Source organism: Orcinus orca, chromosome 11 (assembly GCF_937001465.1).
Source record: "Orcinus orca chromosome 11, mOrcOrc1.1, whole genome shotgun sequence".
In the NCBI taxonomy this organism is placed as follows: Eukaryota; Metazoa; Chordata; class Mammalia; order Artiodactyla; family Delphinidae; genus Orcinus; species Orcinus orca.
Genome location: NC_064569.1, coordinates 83,791,839 through 83,816,101, shown reverse-complemented (window position 1 = coordinate 83,816,101; position 24,263 = coordinate 83,791,839). Strand labels below are relative to the sequence as shown.

Genomic DNA, 24,263 nt, shown 5'->3' with positions numbered 1-24,263 from the left:
GTCATCAGTTCCAAGTTCCAAAGCTTCTGGATGCAGTCAATAGAGAGCCTGTCTCTTCACAGACCCTATATGATCCTGGAAAGCGATGTTCTGAGGAGACAAACCAACATTTATTTAGGACCTGCTAGGTGTCAGGTGATATGCTAAGTACTTTTCATACAGTATGTCATATAATCCTCAAGCAATCAGTACAAGGAAAATCTTATTAACCCCACTTTACAAATGGGTAAACTGAGGCCCAGGAATGACTTAAATGACTTGTCCAGAGTCACACAACAGGTCTCCCAGGCTCTATGAGGCACTTGGGCTTTGCCAGGAGTAGACCCGAGTTTGAATCCTGGCTCCACCACTGCATGAATGACCCTGAGTGAGTCATTCCCAACTCTGAGTTTCGGTTTCCAAGTCTCGGTTTCTGCATCAGTTAAGTGAGGAGAACTTTCCAGACTTAAAACCCCTTTAATTCTCAGTCTGATGTTATAACAGAAGCAGTTAAGCCAAAGAGCAAACATCTGAGCCATCCTGCAAACAAAAACCATGCAGATTTGCTAACAAGATTAAGAAAACATAAAACATGCTCTTTTAATTAATATTCCTAGCAGCCTCCCAATTAAGTCAACATATAAGGAAAGGTGAGGATTGGGTATAGACGAGATCCTTGACTACAGGTGGCTAAGAACTTGAGGAGAATTAACACAAATAAATGCACGATGAGTGAGATATTGCCAACGAGTGTGGCACCAACTCCAGGAGACATACTGGAGTCCAGAAAGATCTAGGGGGTCAGGAATTGTTGGAGGAGCTTCAAGAAGAGGTTGACTCACAAAAGTGTGGGTTGATGAGGTGTGGGGAGAGGAGAGTCTTCAGGGGCTGGGTGGAACTGTGGAGATAGCATATTATCCCACTCTAAAGCCAGGCCTCTCTGCGTTTGATTGGAACAGACAAGCCCACGGGGTATGGCTCGAGCAGTCGGAGGGCGCCTCAGACAGGAATCGTGGATGAATGCTGCTTCCGGAGCTGTGATCTGAGGAGGCTGGAGATGTACTGCGCGCCTCTCAAGCCTGCCAAGTCAGCCCGTTCTGTCCGTGCCCAGCGCCACACCGACATGCCCAAGGCTCAGAAGGTAAGCCAACCTGGGGGGGGATGGCCACCCCTGTGAGATCTGTATCCTATCCATGTGGGTGAGCCAAACAGTAACTAGGTCCCGTAGTCTCCTGGCTCACAGGTCAAAAAAGCTCCATTCTCAACTGAGAGGTCCATCCCTTACATCACTTCACATTGTAAACTCTCCCTTCCACTGCTCTGGACCATCTGATCATCAGAAGATGGTGGAGAAGAGTGATTAAACTTGGGCTTTGGTATCAGACAAAACTGACATCCTAGGTTCGCCAATCACCAGCGGAGAGCCCTTGGCGAAATAACGTAACCTCTCAAGCCCTAGTTTCATCAGTAAAGTTGGGATAACGGTACTATCTACCTCATCAGGTCGTTAATGTGCATGCAATGCTTTTCACATGCCTGCACAAAGTAACTGTTGGACAAGTGTTATCTTCTGTCATAACTGCATGAATAAAGTATGTGACCTTTCAAGTCCTGGTATTCTGCAAAGGTGCAAAGAAAAAGAAAACACTCTAAAACGGGAACTAATAGAAATTCACATCCAGTGGCAAACATAAAAGAAAATAAAAACAAAATAGAAAGAACATAAAAACAAATAGAAACTTCTGTTTGGCTCTAAGAACACCAAAAAATTTCTAATGATCAAAATCTGCAGGTGTCTCTTACTAAGAGCTAGACTTTAAACAAGCCTTAGAGGTACTATCTATGCCATCAAAAGTACATAAATCATCTGATGCACATTGATAACTTAATACATTTTTGTTGAATGAGTGAATGAACAAGTGAACAAATGAATATACGTGACTACATTTTAGTGATTTAAGTAGAAAGAATGAGAACTAAAGAGAAGGTGAAGAAAATGAGGAAGGATGAATAAGGAAAGTAAAAAGCTCTCAGGTCTCCTTGGGGACTCTGTTGACAGAAAAAGAAAACAACTTGAGGTTTTAATCTTTGGAGTCAAAACTTTGGTATCAGACAGAAGGCACAAGATGAGAGACCAGGAAGTACATAATAACACCTTTGCTGCTTCCTGGTCCTAATTTGCAGCTGAGGCTGGAACAGGGGGCTTAGCAGAGATGCGACCCCAGGGAGCCACCTTGAGTGATGCAAAGGGACTAGGCACAACCTGGTTCACAGAGAACACAGTAGCCAGAGGATGAGTCAGGGACAAGCGCCACAGAAATAACTTTTAGGTGAATGTGGCTGGAAGGTGTGCTTGAGGGGATGAAGGCAGGTTAATTCTTTCTCTTTCCAGGTGACACAGTGCCTCTCAGTTTCTAGTTGGGGAGGGGGTGGGTGGTGTCAGAGATGAGTCTCAAAGTTCTGGAATATCAGGTCTAGTGACTGAGGTCCAGACACCTCTCCAGCACCAATGATGTCTTCTGCATCTATGGAGCCCAGGCATTCTGGGCTGACTCAAAGACTCTGTCTCCCGGGACACCAAGGGGACCACCTGTTCTCAATGCAATTATTTTTGTGATGTTTACAGTATCAGCCCCCATCCACCAACAAGAAAAAGAAGTCTCAGAGGAGAAGGAAAGGTGGGCCAAAGAAACATCCAGGAGGGGAACAGAAGGAGGGGACGGAAGCAAGTCAGCAAGCAGATGAAAGGAAAGAAGAAAGAGCAGAGGAGGGAGACTGGAGCTAGAAACTGAACACAGGCAAGAAAGGAAAACGGAGGAGAGAAGGACTAAGACAGAGGCAAGGAGGATGAGAGAAAAGCAGACAGCGAGAAGCAAGTGGGAGATGCTATAGAGGAAATGAAGAAAAGTAGGCCCGCTGGAGCTAGAGAGCTCATGTGACAGAAGGAGGAGAAACGGAGAAATGTGGAGAAACTAATAAACGTGGAGAAATGGAAAAGGAAAACGTCATGCCCAAGAAAGTGCAAAGAAAGATAGTGGCAAGAATGAAAAAACAAAAATTATGAAAGAGGCAAATAAAACAATTCCCCTCCCCACCAAAAAAACAAGTAAAATAATTAAAATAAAAATCAAGGCTTTTATATGCATTTTAAAATTTTGTGTGAATTTTACAAGAATTTCCATGTCAATATATATCCAGAGTTAAATATTAGCCCCAAATTCTCAGCAAGAGTGAATTGTGTCATAAAAGTTCCCAGATTTCCTTTCCTACAGTGTCATTGGAGGCTGCATTTCTTAGTCAAGCTCGGGCCAAAGGGCACCCAGTATTTGCCTAAAGGCCCATGAGGCCTGAGAGCTTACCTATGAGAGGAGGTCACTGAACTTTCCTGTGTGCACTTTGGAATCAGACATAAAAGATGTATTAGTGTGATAGGGCTGCCATAATAAAGTGCCACAGACATTTTCACACATTTCTGGAGGCTGGAAGTCCAAGATCAAGGTGTTGTCAGGGTCAGTTCCTCCAGGGACCTGGGAGGGAAGGATCTGTTTCAAGTCTCTTTCCTTGGTTTGGAATTGGCCTTCTTTTCTCTGTGTTTGCACATCATCTTCCCTCTATATAAATCTCTGTACCCAGATTTCCTCTTCTCATAAGAACACCAGTTATATTGGAGTAGGACCCATCATAATGACCCTATTTTCACTTAAATATCTGTGTAAAGACCCTATCTCCAAATACAATCACATTCTGAGGTACTAGGGGTTAGGACTTCAACATATGTATTTGGTGGGGGACACGATTCAGCCCCAAACCAAAGACTTCTGAGGTTTGACTACTGCCTTGTGATTCCATCACCTATAAAATTCTCTCCCTCCCCCCACCCTCTCTCTCATGCATGCACACACACACACACACACACACACACACACACACACAAATCTAGATTTTTAGACTTGAAGTCCTATGAGTTTCTGCTCCACGGAAATACTAGGGCCATGTTATGTTAGAGCTGCAAAAATCATTTGCTTCAATCCCTTCATTTTGAAGATAAGGATACTGAGATCCAGAAATGGGTAAAGACAGGCTTGGGTTCTAAGCCACCCTCCTCTGGCCAACAGAGAACAGCATACAATCAACAGGGACTAAGAAAGAATTCCAAAAGGAAAAGATAGGGTGGAAATGGCCACATGAAGTCTGCTACTAATTTAATATTTTCCATCAGAAGGAAGGGGATGAAAGAGAGTAAGAGCAGTAGATTTTCCTGAGGGTAAAGAAAAGTCAAGTAGAATCACAGAATTTGAGTCTTAGAGATTTTCTCCTTCAGCTTCTTTGATTTAAACAGTAGGGTTAGGGTCTTCATAGATAATAAAGCAAAAAGCCTCAAGATCATGCAAATTGTGAATTATAAGAGGTGAGAGAGGGTACAAGAGAGAAGTGCTCAGCCAAGCAAACGATGACACTTGGAGTAAGAGGATGACAACCAAGAAGTGAAGCATTTCATCGAAGTAGCCTACTTTGAAGATGTCATGGTATAAAGGAACATTCATTCTACCTGTCCTTCATGCCCCAGCCATGCTTTCTACTTCAGGATCATCCTTCCTCCATGGGTCACTGAAAACCCAGGATATATAATATATGGAGATGCCCAAGGCTCAAGCCAGGAAGGAGGAAAAGGTCTGATCACAAGCATGTCAAAGCGCCACATGGGAGCCAAGACACTGCTGTTATGGTTGCAAAGTAGGTCCTGGCTTATTAGAACAGACAAAAGCCAGGCTGCTGCCTGAGCCCATCTGGCCAGTCACCTTATTCAGGAGATGCCCAGTTCTCCTTCTGATACATACATGCTTTGGAACCAGCCTCAGGCATAAGCCAATACCTACTGTTTCTACCACCTGAGAGTAACCCCACAAACAGCGATGGCTTTTCAAGGGACCACAGTTTGGTAGAAGAATTAACAGTTCATGTCCTATGGAAAGATTTCTTAGAAGATTATCCCTTCCCTTTTTCCTTGATGAATGAATCAATGTCAGTTATAACACAGGGCTTTGGATAAACTATAGTTATACCCAATGATGAACTTCATTCAAGAAAATGTAAGGCAAAGACTTTAAAAGAAAAAAAAGGAATAGAACTTTCTAGTTAAAGAATGCTTAACTACCAGACTATTAGTTAAAACCCACTTCTTTTTACAATGGGTTTTATCAACTCTAAAGCAGTCATATTGAATGCCTACATGTGATTTCTCAATAATATGAATTAAGTAAACAGGAAGAATCTATTGTTGTCTTTCCATCTTACCCCTTCTAGAATCAGTACTAAGCACCTAGTGATACATGGCATATAATGATGGATGAAAGGATGGATGGACATGTGAGTGATATAGGGAGGGGAATAGTATTAGAGACATAGACCATAAAAGTAAGTAGCACTGCTGAGATGAAATAATTCTTTTTGTCCTTGCATAAGACAGTGAGGCAAGTGCAGCATAAAAAAGGGAAGGCAGAGGAATTGTGCTTGCACAAGTCTTGCATATTTGGAATTTCCTACTCTAGCCAAAATTGAAATCATTCAAGAACCTACTGCTAAAGGTGGCAACTGGTTGAGTACTTTATAGTGAATGTTACGTTCCTATTCGTCCCCTCAATGCTTTCTTGAAGTGAGCAGAGTATTAATCACCATTTAAAAGCCCACTGTTTCAAATGTTTCTTTTAGGGCAAATTGATGATTGTGTGTAAAACTATCAGGAATGTGTAAGGAATCATGATCCTTAAATTATTGAAAATATTTTTATTTAGTACCTATGATGTGCAAACCTCTGTACAAGGCAGGAAGGAGAATTATAAAGATTGGAGAGACAATAAAACATAGTGGTCAAGAGTACAGAATCTAGAACCAGACTGCCTGGGTTCAAATTCTGGCTATTTCACTTAATAGCTGGATGGCCTTGGGAGAATCATGTAATTTACCTGTGCCTCAGTTTCCTCATCTGCCAAATGGGAGTAATCATTGAATCTACCTCATAGAGTTGTGAGGATTTATTGAGATTGTGTGTGTGTGTGCATACAAATATATATTATAGTGTTTAAAATGGTGCCTGGCACATAGTAAGCACTATTAAATTTTTAGTTGATATTATGTTACTTAGTTCTTAAAATTAGAGCCATCTGAAAAAGAAATAGGTCTCCTCAAGTAGGAGTGAGGCTCCTATTAACAAAAACTTCAAGCTCAAGCTTACCAACACTTTCTAGTGACATGGTAGTGTGTTTCGAGCATATGATAGGAAAAGAGAACTCGATGACCTAAGAATCCTTCCAACCCAGAGAACCCCAGTTCTGTGAATTATTCCAGCTTCGGTGGAAGCTCGGCTGTCCCACGTGAAGAACCGTTAACTTTTATTTTGAGGTCATAGAATGAACTTTCAGAAAACCACCATTTTTCTCAACCAGTTAAAATCAAATGTAATATGTGTTTTCATTTCATGGTGCCTGAGGAAAATTTAATTGTAGCATGAACTCCAGCTCTTACTAGTTTAAAGTAAAATTGCCAAAATAAATAAAAATGTGGGATATTTCCGGGCTCACACAGCTTCCGGGACATTTCAGTTTCTAGGGCTGCCGATCCGGTGCCTCTCACAAACATTTGATCTTCTTTCAAACATCTCTTGAAAACAAACAAAACCTCATATAGCTTGTAATGTGCGTGCTGTTAGGATGTAAGGGTGGAAAAGAAATGAGCTCCCGAAGAGCCCCTCCCCTACTCTCTCCTCCATCTCCTGTCTCCCTCCCACGATCACCAACAGGAAACAATGTTTTCTTAAGTAAACTTTGCAATTTCTCAAGTCCACTTGCATCCATGGGGGAGGATGAGGTCTATTGTCTTTGCTTGCCTATGTGAAGGGAATAGGGCTTTTGGCAATATTTACTAGAAAACAACGAGCTGACTTTTAATCCAAGGGCAAAGTTGATAGTCTGGAGTTAAAGTGGAAGCCTTTGGTAGCAAGGAAAAGGTAAATCATTTTAGAGGAAGCAGAATGCCGTTTATGAGGTTTGAAATATCCACTATAGAATTCCTCAGTGATTAAAAGCCCAGCTACTGAATCCTTGGAAAATCAGTGACAATATGTATTGACCTAGGCAAGATAAGTTAACTTTTAAAGAAGGAACAGGCAAGGTTAGCAAAGGTTCTTCAGTGGCCACTAAACTTCCAGACCTGCAAGGTCAAAATCAGCTTCTCCATCCTCAGAGGCCTAACTGAAATCTGAGTACCTTTCCCTGATACCCATCTATTTGGGACTCCTTCTTTAATGGGACTCCTTTAACAGCCTTAGTGCTACCTCATTTTTATCTAGCAACCAAAAGAGATGGTTTAGAAATATATACTCACATTTAAACTCAAGTAGAGAGAAATGGAAATTGAGAACAGCATGGAAATTATGAGAGATGTGGGACAACGGGTCTATGAGTCCATGTCTGGTACTTCTAGAGAGAAGAAACTTCTCACCGCACTAGGAACTCAATCATAGCTCAGTGGGCCATTGCTAGATAAGTAACAAGAGCTAGAAAACATTTTCCAAAATTTCCATCTATATTTTATTCACTAATGTGGTTACAGTTTTAAGACCCATTGGTCAGAAAACTAACTCTTTTGAAAAAGTAGAGGTTTGATAGAAATAAGAATGCTAAAAGTCCATCCAACTAATTTTAATTCTAAATACCCTTGTGGTAATTTACAATCTGTAGTTAACTACAGCAAATACTTTTGAAGGGAAGGAGATTATTTTCTCTTCTTTGCTTTTTCTCTGTGCGTGTGTATGTGTGTGTGTGTGCGTACGTGCACGCTGGGATTCACATGCCAAAATTCTTACAAAATTCTGTGTAAAATATATAAACATTCACGTGGAGCTTTCTGTCTGGACAGCTCCAAGAGGTCATGTAATCAAAGACCAACCAGCTCCGCCATCCATGAAAATATGATGCACTATTTTCACAGCTGTAGGTAACAATTATGGAAAGACAAAAATTCTAAATGATTACAAGTAAGACCATGGCAGGTTGAGGGTTCGGTAAAGATTCCTAATCAGTTGACGATTGTAGACTTGGGAACATGTGATATTTATGTCCTGGTATGAGCGTGGCAAGCTTGAATCATTCATGAGGCATTGGAGGACTAGAAAAAATGAAAAGTATAAAGGAATCAATAAATATATAGCATTATTTTGTCAGTATTGGTTGACCAAGGCCACGATTGGATGGCTCCGGTTTGTCTCTGTCAATAATGATATTTGTTTCCTTCTTCAAAAAACGCTTGTATGGAAGTAAAAGTACGTTTGGCACAATGCAATGATTCTGATTTTTTTAAAACTGTATACACGCATGAATTATTCTTGCACCATTTTCTGTCTTGGAAAAGCACTGGCTGGCACCATGCATGTTTACTCTTATATGCTGAAGGCTCCCATCAACCTCAAACAGATGCAAATCACTTTAACTTGTCATTGTGTTATTTTGTTCATCCTAAAAGTTCAGAAGAGCCTTCCAAACTTGCAAAATTTCTCTCAATTCAGTGAGGAGGAAAATTCAGAACACAGTATTTGAATGTTCTGCCCAGATTTGTCACACACACAAAGAATGAGTGGAAGAGGGCAACACCCTTTCCTACTAATCCTCTGAACTCATCACTATTGCGTTGAAATGACACTAAAAGGTAACAACCCTGAGCCATGTATCTCCCCAGAATATTATAATATAAATTACCACATACATGAGTTTAAGTACTCCAGCATATGTTGTATGTCAGATGAAACAATGCCATTTTGGAGGCTTAAGAGAAAAAGAATAATCAAATCCAGTTTTTAGGTAAAAATGTGCTGAATCTTTAGTACATATCAGTGAAATTGCTAGAATCTGGTGTTCCACTTTTTTAAATACCACAACATTTGAATCTTTCAGCAATTCCAAAATCAACTCCCCCTGGGAAAGATACTGTGCTTAAAGTTTTTTTTCTTAATTTAAAAATGTAAAACAAACACAAACAGCTAACTAAACAGGCTGCCCATATAATCAACAGTCTAAGCAGCCCTGAAGTATTTTACAACATCCTTCAAGACTATTAAAGGCAACATAAATAACTATTGCCAGCAAGGGAAAATACCCTTCAGCTTTTTTTTTTTGGCTGCATTGGGTCTTTGTTGCTGCGGGCGGGCTTTCTCTAGTTGTGGTGAGCGGGAGCTACTCTTCGTTGCAGTGCGTGGGCGTCTCATTGCGGTGGCTTCTCTTGTTGCGGAGCATGGGCACTAGGTGTGTGGGCTTCTGTAGTTGTGGCACGCGGGCTCAGTAGTTGTGGTTCGTGGGCTCTAGAGTGCAGGCTCAGTAGTTGTGGCACACGGGCTTAGTTTCTCTGTGGCATGTGGGATCTTCCCGGACCAGGGCTCAAACCCACGTCCCCTGCATTGGCAGACAGATTCTTAACCACTGCGCCACCAGGGAAGTCCCTCCCTTTCGTTTCTTCTTTTTTTTTTTTCTTTTTCAGGCTTTTAAACCATTTTGGTAGCTATTTCTTTCTTTTTTTTTTTTTTTTTTTGAGTAAGTTATACGCTTGGAATTGCATTTATTATTATTATTTTTTAAACATCTTTATTGGAGTATAATTGCTTTACAATGGTGTGTTAGTTTCTGCTGGTAGTGATTTCTTACATCACAGATAGAAATACTTGAAACAGAGTCAGGTGGTGTCCTTTGAAAAATAAGAAAGTTGCCAAGACAGGATAATCTGTGAATAATTATGGGATAAATACACTCCCTAAACCTGGGGATTCCTAGGGATGTACCAGTCACTAGAAAAAAGAGCTATACATCTGCTATCCCAGCACTCAAGGGAGCCCTGGGCACCCAGTAAATAACTACTCTTTCACCAGCCAGAGAAAGGGCAGCACCCAAGCATGGGGCGTGCTTTGACAACAGTAACTATTTTTTAAAAGGCAATAATAATAGCTGTTATTTATTAGGCATATGCCCTGTGGTAAGCACTATCACGAATCACCTCATTCAATCTTCAGTGTTAGCCTGTGAGGTAAATGCTATAATTACCCGCATTGCACAGATTAGAAAACTTGGGCTAAGGGCAGCTAAATGTCTTGCCAAGATCTTGCCCTAACAAGTGGTCAGACCAGAATCCAAACTCAAGACAGACTCTAGCGTTTTAATCATGCATTGTGCTCTCTCTTCTGCATTTCTTCACTGATATATTACTGTACTGCAACCCGCCAGTTGTAAGTTCTGAGACCGGAGTGGGCTCTGTGCACAGCAGGAAGTAGGAAGCCATGCAAGGCTTGCTATGACCTGAACTCTATCCCACCACTCCTGCAGGAGATTTAAATCAATTTAACAAGCATTTCCTGGTTTGCCACTTTGCTCAAAGCAACATGCAACCAGGGAGGAGACAGAGGTGCAGGAACAATGCTACCTGCCCTCAAGGAGCTTACTTGTTAGTGGGGAAGTGAACACTTACATAATTTATGCCACAGCACATCAATGCTCTAACAAAGGTAGACCCAGAGTGTATTCTGACAGCACAGAAGCCAGAACAGACTGGTGTTGCCATCAAGTTCACAAAATAGATCTAAACCAAGGGCCCTTGAAACAGTAGGCTCTCTTGCATACAACTCTGCCAGGTAAATGTGTAAGGGTGATCACATGCAATCATAACATTATGAGGTGGGTGCTCTTACCCCACCCTTTCATTTTACAAAACAGGAAACAGAAGGAGAGAAGAATGTAGTGATTGTCAAAGGTCACACAATTCTGTGCTGGGAGCTGGGAGCTTAGGTATGTAAGTCCAGGACCTCCGAGAAACATAAATGAGACTGGGTTAAAGGAGCAAGGATTTCATTAGGGGAAATGCCCGTGTGAAAAGCAATAGGAGAGGATCAGGGAAGCCTGAACAAGCCATCAGAATGCAATGCAAGTCTGACCCCAATGAAGCAGAGGAAGAGAGACAGTTGGGTGGAAGCATCCTAGACTGCTGAACAGTCTAAGCAAAGTTCAGCAAAGCCACTGAGGAGCCCTGGAGCCAAAGCTGGCCAATAAAAGAATCTTGTGTTTCCCAGAAATTGGGTCTGCCTTGGTTTCCCCACCATACTCTTCTTGAGCTATGGGAGGGGCATGCCAGGCCCATCCACTATGGCCAGAGGAGACAATCATATTGGAAAAAATGTGCATTCCCACTATAACCACATAAAAGATAGGATGAGGTCTTTCCAGAAAAAATAAGTAAATAAGAGGCTGAGCAGACCAACACTGTGCCCAGACTATACATCTCTCACTTTGTTAAAGAGGCAGTTACTCCACCAGGAGCATACATCTCTTGAAAAGTGCACTTTGTCCTTTGGTTTTAAAAGTCACATCCCAAAGCACTGAGTTGATTGCATGACACTCACTCTGCTTGGCTCCCAGAGATGAAAGACTGACCTCACTCTCCTGGAATTTGAACTTGTAATCCCCCAAAATAACAAGACATCAAAGTTGATGTTGAGACATCTAAATCATCCTCTACAATTTCATGTGTCTCCAGACCAAGCCAGAAAAATAGCTAGAGCACATCCTTTTCAACAGGTAAAGAGCTGACATCTGGGCCATCTCTTCAATCATACACTGCTCTTTCTTTTCTCCATTTTGCCCTGTTAAGGAGAAGGTCAATGCTCAGTTAGAACTTTATGCTGTGCAGTAGGCTGCTAACATTCCATGATGGATGGTATTTGCCTAGCCTTTTTTATACGGTGCCAGTCTTTTCTTAGACTTTATGTCATACAATACCTAACTTGTTTGCAGTGGGTGGAGATGGAAACAGAGTCTACTGAAAACATCACTGCTCCCTCCCTAAAATGTAAAGGGCCTATTATCATCCTTCTTTTAGATTCTGTCTCTTGGGCAAAATCTCATAAAGATAGGCAGGGAGAAAATAAGGGCTTATAACATCTGCAGGGTTAGCTTTTGTTAAATGAATGCTGTGCTACTAGACCTCTATCACTAACCATAAAAACAGGAGTCAGCTCACATGTGATAAGGGAGGGCATCCACTTCCCTAGAGTCTTGCCTTACCCTCCAAACCAGCATCTACCACCATTTGGGATCATGGGCAGCTCATGACATTATCAGTTATCACTACTGGAAAGAGAATTGGATTTTGAGGCACCAGATATTGTCTTACCTCTTAGAGAGGCAGTATGGCAGAGTGGCTAACTGGTGAGCTCCAGAATCAGAAGGGACTGATACAAATTCCAACCGTGGTCACGTCTTCACTGTAAGAAACTAGGAAAGTTGTTTAGCTTTTATAAGCATCATATTCCATAAAGGTAAAATGGGCAAGGCACTAGTACCCATCTCCAAGAGAACTATGAGAATTAAATAAGAGAATGTATACAATTAGCACCTTATAATACAGTGTCCAGAACATACAAATGTTCAAGTGATAGAATTGTTATTCTTTTATTAAAATAATAAATTATTTTACTATTAGTTCTAGGTCTATTGATTTGTTCCTATGGGACCTCAAGCAAGTCATTAAATCTTAGGGAGCCTCAGATTGTGAATGAGACAGATGCAAACAACATCATCTCACAAGGTTGTTGGGAGGGTTCACTGACTACTGTGTAAACTGTAAAGTGTGTGCAAATTTTAATCAAGATTACTAGTATTGCCATTGTCATTAGCTCTCAGCAATCTTAATCCAAAAGTTTGTGGATAGCTTTCCTTTGGAAAAAAACAAGAGCTAGGATGTGCTAAGAGACAAGGGGGAATATGAATGACCCCTTCAGGGCATTTTCCAGCTTCCTAAATACCTGTGTACGGTACACACTGTGTAATAAAGTATATCACAAATTAACCCCTATCAAACCTATTTCCTCGTGAGTTGGTTAACCCTTCCTTCAGAGGGTATATTTCCTCAACCAACCCCAATGAGCTAAAGGACTAGCATTTTTTTGTAAATAATCTTACCTTCCCTGGTGTCAATAGGAAACAGTATTTACTCACTACTGTTTTCCTTTCAAAAATCTGTCTAGCTACATACTAGAAACAGTTTCAGCTGGTTTGTTTGTCTTGGACAAGCTGTTGAAGTGAAACGTTTTTGCTTGGCTGAATGTGGGACAGTTTCCTAACCCCTTCAAGAAGTGAATTGAAGGTGGGCGCCAGCCCTGACGGCTGCTTCTGACATGCCTCCACTTGCCACCCATTGTCAGGTGGCCCGCGTCATTAAATTAAGACAATGAGCAAAGCAACAGATGCAACTGAGACTAAATCCCTGAGTGCCTTTGTTTTGTCACTGTCATTGTCTGCAACAAAGAAGTCACATGTGAGAGCCTGGGAAGAGAGCCAATGCAAACCAGACGACAACCCAGCTGGTTTTGAATGGCCTCCACCGTACGCCTGTGTGCATGGGAACCATGCTGCCTGGAGCAGTGTCAGCTCTATCAAGTGAGTTTCTGCCCAGGACTTTGCTGCAATGCCGAAACAGACCCAGAAGAAACAGGCCAGAAGATCCCTCCACTCAGACTTTGCACTTTACACTTCTGCTTTGAGGGAAAAAGAATCTCTCTATTGGGGAGAAGAATAAGATCTATATGGTTGGCCAAGCTAACCCCAATCCTTTTTTGCTACAGCCCTCATGAATTTGAAGAGGGAAGCACAGAAGATACCTGAATTTTTTCTTCTGGAAATCTGAGATTAATTTGGCTTGAGAGGAAGACTGGAGATTAAATACCTCATTGCTTTCTTTTTATTTGTTACCATCTCATTCTGGAGCATTTTCCCAGTTGGGGCTTTATCCAGATTCTTAAAAATCTTCTTTTTCTAAGCTGGCATGCCTCTTAAACAGAAAAAGAAGTAAAACCCAAGTTAGGGTATATTTAGACCTGTTGGTAAATTTGGTTACTAGTTTGATAGACTGATAGTGTCCTTAATAATAGCGATTGTGGGGTTTTGATGAGCCATATAAAATCAGCAGGGTCTACTGAGAACTGAACAGGAATGTTTCAAGGAGTTTGGGACAATAGTGTCTCTACTCTGTAGCCCCATATGTCTTTCTTCCATTTTCTGGAGAACTCCTTTAAGGAAGCAGATTAAAAGGTAAGATTAGGAAGGAATACAAACTTTACTGTTAGCTTAACAGCAGATACTTTACTGTTAGCTTAACAGCGGAGCAACAAATGCGTAGAAGTTGTACGATATTTGGGGGGAAAGTGGCAGGATGTTAAATGACAGCATTTCAAGCTATCCTATACAAGTGCCCAATTTCTCCCCACAAAGTTTTTTTCAGTGGCCACTGAGCTAGATATTTGAATAAACATCTTTACACAATGATCTTCCTTCTATTCAGTAGGTACAAGATATTTTGACCATCAACTCACAAAGTGCTAATTTGCTTTTATAAAGGTCTTGGTGATAACTCTAATGTTCCAGGTAGAGCTGAAAAACATGTGTAAGAAAAATTATCAAATCCCTACGGGTCTTCGTCAACAGGTACAACTTCCAGGGACTGGTAGATGATACTGCCCCACCTTCTTACCCTCTCCAGTTCTCAGGGCTAAGTGATCTCCAAGGTCCCTTACAATGATCTCTAAACTTCTAACAACGATTGGGTGATTGATCATTTCCTTAGCCAGAAGGAAGAATTTGGAGATTCCAGTCACCATGGTGAGAATTCTTGGTTTTGGTCTTGATGGAAAATGTTCCCAGGGAAAAGGACACTGAATCCTTGAACCTCACTCTGTACCAATAATTATCTACTACATCCTTCTCTAAGGGCCTCCTGACTAGAAGTGAAATCAAGACAAGCAGCACCTGATGTTTATGCATGCAAATGTTATTTCCTCCCAGATTTTATGTTACATCTTATTTGTCTAAATTAATGTTGCTATTTAAGTATATTCAAGGATAAAATAATAATTACAGAAAAAGTATAATGACTTGATTCTTCACATTATCAGAGGCCCATTATATTCATTCATTCATTCAATTCATTCTGCAGCTATTTATGGAGCACCTGAAATGTTCTGGGCACTGCTCTAGACATGGGGCTGTAACAGTGAACAGAGACAACTCCCTACTATCATAGGGCTTCTAAGCAAAACTCAATATTCCTTGGATAACAGAATTGCTTGTTGATAGGTGAATGGTAGCACCAAAGCAAGGAATCCAGAATTTTTAATCCAAGAATGGTTACTTTCCAATAAAGATGAAATAATAATAAGAAGAGTAAATAACAATTGGTAATACTTACATAGTGCTTACCATGTGCCAGGCCTATTATAAGTGCTTTTATGTTCTAATTCTTTAATCCTTAATCCTACAATGTAGAAACTATTATTATCCTAGTTTATGGATGAAATTGAGACACAAGAGATTGTCACTTGCACAAGTTCACATAGCTAGAAAATGGAAGAGCTGGATTTGAGCACAGCTTAGAATGTCTGTGACTTTATAGATTCTAAATCAACTACAAAAATTCCCAATCTTCTAAAGCTCTGCCTCTCTCCAAAGGAGATAAAGAAAAAATGAAAAAGAAATAGCTCCTTTTTACAAAAACTAAAACAGAACAAAATGCAATAAAACAACAGAGGATGGTCCCAAAATGTGATTTTTTTTCCTCACTAGGAAAAGATGTTCCAGTCCAGAAGACAGGATTTTAAAGGATCTCCTTCCTGTCAAGGAATCTGTGATAGTAGCTGATGAATAAAAACACATTTTTGTGTAATTATAAAGCAATCTGTGGTTCCCATGCCATCAAGGATAAAGAGAAGCCTGAGTGAGGTTTGGCTAAACTAAAAACTACAGGCCCATCTACCTATATGTCTTTCTCAGAAAAACTTGGCCCAAGCTGTCTGTTAAATTGAGTGGTGAGGCATAGATATGAAAGGTTGAGACCCAATGTTAGAAATAGATAGGTAGGATACAAAAAACTTCATCAAAGTAATGTCACTTTTTCTCCCTTATTTTTAGGAAGTACATTTGAAGAACACAAGTAGAGGGAGTGCAGGAAGCAAGAACTACAGAATGTAGGAAGACCTTCCTGAAGAGTGAAGAATGACATGCCACTGGCAGGATCCTTTGCTCTGCATGAGTTACCTGTTAAACACCAGAAGACCTACCAAAAAAATAAGTTTGATAACGTTTCAAAAGATGGGCATTCCCCCCAATGAAATACGCAAGTAAACATTCCAACAATGTCTTTAGGAGTGATTGTTAAAAGCTTTGCACCTTGCAAAATGGTCCTGGAGTTGGTAGATTGCTGTTGATCCTTTATCAATAATGTTCTATAGAGAAAATATATATAGAGATCTTAGTCCCTGCCTCTCAAGAGCCACAAATGCATGGGTGTTATATAGATCCAGTTGCACTACATTTGTCTCTGAATCTTGGCTGCTAGAGACATTCATTCAGCAGCCTTATCTAAGTGGTTTATTAATTTTTTTATTTGCACTTCTTTCTACGCAACACAGGCTGTTTGTTTTACAGTGTCTGGTAATCTTGTTCGTCTATCCCCCTCCCCCCTTCATCACCTTTTTATTTGCCAAATTTGGCCTCCTCAATAGCAGCAGCAAGCAGTCAAATAGAACACCAATTTTTAACCCACGAGATTCCATCTGTGGCATTTGTACCAAACATAAGTTGGATGCATTTATTTTAGACACAAAGCTTTATTATTTCCACATCTTGCTAAAAAAAATTGCAAGTAGTTGCAACTTTGAGGCCAATCATTTTAGGCATATGTTTTAAGCATAGAAAGTCTCAAACTCTGAATGGTTCCTTCAAATGATGAGTGAGTGTGCGACCTAATCAGTACTTCTCTCTTTTTATTTTTTCCATATAAAGCACTATGTAAATTTAGCATGTCAATAATACAGGATGTATCAAACAGTATGTAAAACTCTGTTTTTTTAGTACAATGGTGCTATTTTGTAGTTTGTTATATGAAAGAGTCTGGCCAAAACGGTAAAAGGTGAAAGCAAATTAAAAGAGGAGGCCTGGAGCCAAAGGTGACACAGAGGGGAAGGGTACTCAAAATTTAACCATTTGGGAAAGAAAAGTTCCCCAATTACGCCTTCCAGAAGAAATAAGACACAAAGTCCACTGATGCAAATTTGATTGGCGAGTCCAGAGAGGAGTAGAAGAAGCAGAAGGCTAGGAATTTTAACAGTCCTGGTTTCTTATTCTCGCTGAAGAAACAAACATCTGCCGACTCTGTCACGGACTCACCACTCTGTGACCTTGGGCAAGTCACTTCACCTCTCTGTGCCTCAGTTTCCTCATCTGCAAAATGGGGGCAATATGTCATCTACCTACCTCACAGGGGTGGTATGAGGATTAAAAAGATAAAGCTCCAGATTTTTAACCTGAGTTGTTATGAGGGCGTCAAGATCAGAGCCCTTGAGTTGCTGGGATGCAAGGAATTCTATGAACAACTCATTCACAGCATAGCTAGAAAATTGATAAGCTGAATGCTCCTGACATGCCAGTTCTTGTCAGTGAAGCTATCCAACTAACTATCCAACTAACTAGTTGTTAAAAGCTAACAGCTCAATCTCTTTTAAAACACTTTTCAAAATAACCTAGAAATATTTGATCTGCAATTTGATTTTGAATTCTGCATTTGGATTTATGAATACAAAGTGAAAAGAGAGGAAAAGAAAAAAGGAGAAAAACAAAGATTTCTATCAGCGAAAGGATGATTATTCCATTTGCTAGCACTTACTGACTCTGCCGGGAAGTTACTAATAACCTAATAATACTTCTTTTAATATTATAAATGATACTCTATTCATTTTGAAAAACAGTTCTTTCCGCTTTTCAAGTAATCTAAAAAAAGTCCCAAGATTTCAAATATTGAGATAATAACTAATAAAATGTCACAAATTTACTTTCTTTAATGAATTTTGTTCTTATCCTTGGAGATACTGATATATACATATATTTTTGGTTAAAGTATGCTTGACTAGAATTGCTAGTTGAAAGACAAACATTTCCTTCACAGCTAGAAATTTTCCCTCATGTCTGCTTAGAAGAGTGGCCTCTAGTCCTCTGTGGATGTGTCTTATCCATTCAACTGAAAACTGGTATCAAGAAAATCCAATGATGAGGACAGGTCCATGCTGACCTAGAAAATATTTCCTGTCTACATATCAAGATTTTCTTATTAAAACAATGAATCATCCATCATTCAGATCTTTTTATCTGCCTTAGAACTTTTTGGTGAAAAGCAACCAGGCTTGATTATTCCATGCAAACTATAGCCCTTTTATTCTTGGAGAGTGTACATGCAAAACAAAAATAACATCTTTAGTCTTCTTCATCCCACTGGTTCACCTCAAGGTTCAGAGGCCAGAAAAAAACAAGATTTCCTGGATCTCCGAACATATGCAAAAAGAAAGCCTATTTAATGGACACCTCTGGTCAGCCAACTAGTATTTTAACCTTAGTCCACAGTGTTATTTGAATTTAGCACCCCTGGCATGCAGAGCTATGTTCTGATCACTGTGGACAGATGTAAAAGAAACCATAGGTAATTTTGCCCTTCATCTGTCTTCTAGACATATGGGTTCTATGGAATGAGATGCTAGACCCATTTTCCCAAAATGGCACTCTGATTTTTATTTCTTATTCCTAGTGTGTACCTTTTAAAATTACTATAAACAACGCTTTACATGCAACCTTCTGCAGACCTGTAAGTTTCCAGACATAGTTGAATACGGTAATTCTAAGAGTGTCTATGACTTATTTGATTCACTTAATAATTCCGTTCACAGCAAAAAATACCCCAGTGAGGAAAGCTTACATATGTGAAGTCATATTACCCTTCTTAACTTTTTCTAGTACATAGTCCTTTCCAACTGTATCATAAATTAGCTAATTAAAAATTAACTAATTATACTAACCCACTATCTTATTTTCAAATGATTTAAAACTAGAAGACAAATTGCTGTCAACTCCAGAAGTCAGCTGATCACTATATTCTACAGCAGAACGACCTGGTACTGACAGAAGGAAGCACATAAAATCTTACAACTCAAAACTTTATAAGCTTTGCTTTAGAATTTTGAGATGAGGCAATATCAAGATGTTTATGAAAGAGCTATAAATACTGGTAAGAATGAGCTTTTAATTTATGGGTTGATTTCCAGTTTAATTGACAACACTGAATACCTAGGTCAAATTTCCATTCCCACTTCCCCAAATAGTATAATTGTGTTATTCGAACATTTTAAGATGAGGAAGCTCCACTGAAAAAGTTAAAGCATCTTTCCATCAGAATCCACTCTTCTAGAGATAAAGAAAAACTCTCCTAATACCCACCCTACACACACACACACACACACACACACACACACACACACACAGAGACACGTGCACACACACACTCATCCTAAGAGTCCAATGGAATACTGAGAAGAAATCACTTCCTTGAAAAATCTTTAAAAAAAAAAAAAAAAAAAAAAAGCCTGGCCTCCCTTGAGAATCCTTCCCCTCCTTGGAATGTCAGTGTTTGTGTAGATGAAACCATCTCATGCACTATGACTTCAGGGTTTCTGTTATTAGTTTATGCACTTGGGAGAATGCTTAAAATGGAAGATGTAGCACATTTTGCTTTCCCATTTATTGTTTGGCCAGCTATGCCAATGTGGTGCTATTGTTTCTTTAAGAAAGTACTTGACTAAAAAAAAAAAAGAAAAAAAGAAAAAAAAAGAAAGCATAGACATATTTTTTTAAAGTATGAAAAAAACAATTCTTTAGATAGATGGCTTAAGAAAATAGCATTAGGTCTAGTCACCACCACCTTTCAACTTTATATCACTCACAAGTAGTGTACTGTTCACCAAATTGTGAGTTTGGGGGTGCAAGGGCAGAAGAAGGAAATTTTTTTAAGTTAGAAGGCTCCATTATTTTGTTGGCTCTCAAACTCAATAAAATTAGCAATATATTATCCAATATGAACACCTTGATTCAAGAGCATGGAGTATAAATGGGAAAGAAAAAAGAAAAAGACCTTATAGGCAAATGGCAGAACTGAAAAGATGATTAAGTTACTCATTGATTGTGTGTGTGCGCATGTGTGCGCGTGTGTGTGCATGTGTGTGCGCGCGCTCTCTGCTCTAAAACAGATATTCAGCAAGTGGAGAAAATAAAAACAAAAAAAATGCATAGATTCACCTTCTAAAAATAGCTTCTGCCACATCCCCCTTGAGTAATTCTTTGGAGTTTACTGGTTTATAGAAGATATTCTCCCTTCACCTAAACATCTCAAAGAGCAATAGCTCTCATAAAAAGCAATCACTGATCTCATTGGGAAGTGTTGGCAAGTATTTCCTTCTGAGATGGGGGTTATCTACTGATAAGGAAAGAGAAGAATTTATGAGAAACCGTTGAAAGAGATGGCTAACAATCTGTGAAGATTTTTTTTGTTTTTGTTTTGTTTTGTTTTTTACTTTATACAGTCTTTATGAATATCTTAATGTTCAAAAATGACTTGTTCTTTTTCTTCTTTTTTTATATTGGAATGAGGGATGATAAGTTAAACCCACATAGACTCTTTAAAACTATAGGCTAGATAGAAATGTATGTTTGACTTGTTGAAGCTATAATCAGACTATTTAAAACGTTTTTGCTATTTTTAATCTTAAAAGATTGTACTAATTTATTAGAGACAGATCCTATTTGGTTCTCTTCATAAGAAAGAGCATTCCCACTCAAATCACCTGGGCTTTCCCATCAATGTTTTCGAAAGATAAATCTGATTTATGCATCATTATGGCATCATTTATTTTGAAATTTTAAAATAAACTAAGCGCGATTCTTTATGCCCCTCTCCTGCAATGCTCATAAAGTCCAGAATCTGAAGGGGCTAAAACAAGAGGAAAATTTTGTTGATTCTTTGTTTTTGGTTTGTTTGTTTGTTTTCAGTGCTAGTGTTTAATCCTATAGTACATATTTGCTTATTGCTATGTTAATATTCTAAAAGACTTTCCTGTTAGGTATTAGAAACTGATACATAGATATCTTTTTTGTGTGATTTCTATTTAAAAAAAAAAAAGGAGATGAGAAGACTGTCTGAGCTTTAAGTGCGTATGGTACAGGATAAAGATACAAATTTAAATAACCAAATCCTATCTGGAACAATACTTTTTGTAGGAAACCTCTCACAGATGAGACAGAGGCCCAGGGAGTTTTTGAAACTGTCTTTTTCCCTCTTAGTCCTTGTTCATTTAGTATCTGCCTCAAAATTTTGTAGAGGGCTGACCAAGCTGAAACCCTAGAATTAAAGGGGGCTCTTTTAAAGCATACATTTCACATGTTCCTTCTTAATTTATGATGCCACATTGATCTTAAAGACGGTCACCGTTTCTCCCCATTCTTCAGCTGTCATTGATAAGGTCTTTCAAGAAAAAACAACTTAAAAAGAGAACACAAAAGTTCAAATGTTACTGCCCAATTGAAATGTAAGTTAAGATAGAGATAGTTTCTCCCATTTAACCCCTGCTGAATCACCTGTCACCTTCCAAATGACCTTCACAATCCTTAGAATATTCCTTTTTTTAATTGTCCAGCCCTACTGTATCTAAAAATTAAACATTACTCATTTTCTTTTGCCCAAAATGCACTGATGTAAAAGTAGGAAAAATGAAAAAAGAACTCGAAAATCCCTTCCAAACCACCCATTGGCCCCACTCACCTACCCATAGCAAGGTCACTACTGTTAATCCCTTAATCTGATTTTGTTTGGATATTTATCTTGTACCTGCTGCTAAACACACTGCAGGAGGGACTCTGAAACCTCAAGCCACCTACTCACATCTCTTATCTGTGTCTGTGTATTATTAAAATGTCTATTCAAATATCAAAAACTTTCAAACATCATGTAGCTTGTATTCAGTTTATACAAAGGCCCCAAATACTATGTCAGATCTCTTTTTTGCTGAGAGAGCTAATGAAGTGTGAAAACTGGGATTACATCATGTGTTTTGCTTCATTTGTTTTTATCACATTTAGGCCAAGTGTGATAAATAAACTTACAGACACTGAATTAATCTTCCCTGCTACTTTGAAACCAGAAAATAATCATTGGTCATTGATTTTATCTGTCTTAGTTCAAAAGCATATTTTTTATTAAATTAACTCTGATTGTATTTGAAATTATTATTCAATTCATTTATGGCAGAGGAATATCAATCCTAACGACTTCTAAAAATGTAACTAACTGAATCATTATCTGACATTTACTGTTTAATAAGCATATTTTGAAAATGTATGGCTAGAGCGTCATAATAAAATGATATATCTTTCTTTAGTAATTACATTAAAATTAATCATGTTTGATTAATTAGTTCTTTTGGACAATGTTGGTGTAATGTGTCATTCCTTAAGAATTCTATTGTCATGTAGCATTTTTATTAATTAAGGTCATTGCAACAAATAAACATGAAAACTTACCCAGAAAATAAAACTAATCATACACCAGAATGGAGATATCTTATAGAATTTACAGATTATATTTAAAAATAAATGTTTCAAAGAACTTGGACAAACTATGTAAGAGATGTATGAATTGTACAGTAGATGCATTAACAATAAAGCAGGTTTAAGTAACCCATCCCGACCTACCATAACCCAACAGTGAGTTATAATCCATGACAAAGCATTTGGGAAAAGGTTTTCTATCACGTAGGGTACATAATATACAAGTAGCATTTAATACACTCCCAATATCGAGAAATGTTATAAGAATGTGATCTCTCAACACTGAATTTCTGTTTCAATAAATCTTTCTAATTCTTTACTGAATAGATACTGTGAATATCAAACTCACAGTAGCATTTGTGGAAGCACAAAGTGGAAAGATTAGTTGATTTCCCTCTTGTTATTTGAAAGCATCTCATTCTATTTCCCTTTTCTTAAACCGTCCATGAGTTATTTGGAAAGCTACCTAAATGTAAAAAAGGCTCATGAGATTTTGTACTTGATTTTAAGGAACTAATAATATTACTAAAGTTTCCTGTATCATTTTCCCATGTGGGGCTCACCATCACGCCCAACTTCACTCACTCAAAGTATCCATGGTTCTCCCTAGGCCCAACAAGAGGACTAATCTCCTCGTTCTGTTTGTGCTCTGCATCGGACCTCCCGGGGCCAAAAGCTTCTAACAGCAGGGCGTGCACGCGTGCGCATGCGCACGGCTAGCCTGGGGACAGCCTTTTCACTAAAGGTTTTGTGGATGTTGAAGTAAGAGGGCAGAAAGATCTCAATCATCACTTTCATCTTAGTAAGATTCCCTTCCTCTCTTCTGCATACTCTCCCAGGAATTACTTCCTATCCAATCCTTCATCCTCTCTCTTAGAAAGAACTGGCAAGAAAATTCTGCTACTTCCTCCATCACAGCTTTGCCCGTAGTGGGGATGGGGGCAGGCCGCTCACCTTTTATCATTGTATATGGCCAAAAGTTGTTTTTTCCTAAACAGAAGAGCAGTTCTGTCCCTAAGGAATTCTGTCTTCCTTTAAGATCATCTAGGCCACATTACAGCCTCTTTTTGAAAATGCTATTTTTCCTTCCTGTAAGATCTGTGTGAGTGATAATTACCACCACCCCAACAATGGTTAATATTTGCTGAGAACTTACCATGGGTCAGTCACTATATCAAATGGTTCACCTATGTTATCTCATTAGTCCTTATGAAAACCCTATGTGTCAGGCACTGCTATGAACCCTATTTTACAGATGAAGAAATGGAGGCTCAAAGACATTATTTAACGTACTGAAGGTCACAGCCAGGCAGAGTAGGCTTGAATCTGGGTTTGAAGACATCAAACCTGTGTTTTCACTACTTCACCATTCATGCCTCAATCCAGACACAAGGACAATTCCAGGTACCGACAGTCATCTTCTTGTTCAAATTTGGTTATACATGCTAGAAGCAGAAATATAGCTAACTTTGAGTGATAAAATATTTTTGAATATGGTATTATTAAGATAAATTAGAATTTCTGCTCAATAATCAATATATCTAACTGGGCTTTTAACCTTACCTACTGCCATTCCTCTACTGTTCACATCGCAATGTCATTTCGTGATAGTCCTTCGTATGACATATGTAATACCCAATGGTAAGTCAATCTCAGTGAGAAAGGGTATGCCTTAAGCCCTTATACAGTCCAGAAATAAACCATTTCTGCATAAGTAAAACTAGAAGTTGATCATAAAGAATCTTGCCAAGAGCTCTGGCAACACTACACCTATTGTTCTCCTGA

General features: G+C 39.1%; 1 protein-coding gene across 3 annotated transcripts in view; it reads left to right on the top strand.

The window, feature by feature from the left end:
* The window catches only part of IGF1 (insulin like growth factor 1), a 75,888-nt gene extending 53,530 nt beyond the window's left edge, over positions 1 to 22,358 (top strand). For 2 of the 3 annotated variants that reach the window (XM_004269454.4, XM_049694741.1), the window contains exons 3-4: positions 939 to 1,120; positions 15,969 to 22,358. In XM_004269454.4, coding sequence (XP_004269502.1) covers positions 939 to 1,120; positions 15,969 to 16,028 — 242 coding nt within the window. In that variant the 3' untranslated portion in view covers positions 16,029 to 22,358. Of the gene's footprint in view, positions 1 to 938; positions 1,121 to 2,605; positions 3,083 to 15,968 lie in introns of those variants that run through there. The other variant, XM_012532896.3, reaches the window with a different exon arrangement.
* Positions 22,359 to 24,263: the final 1,905 nt, after the last annotated feature.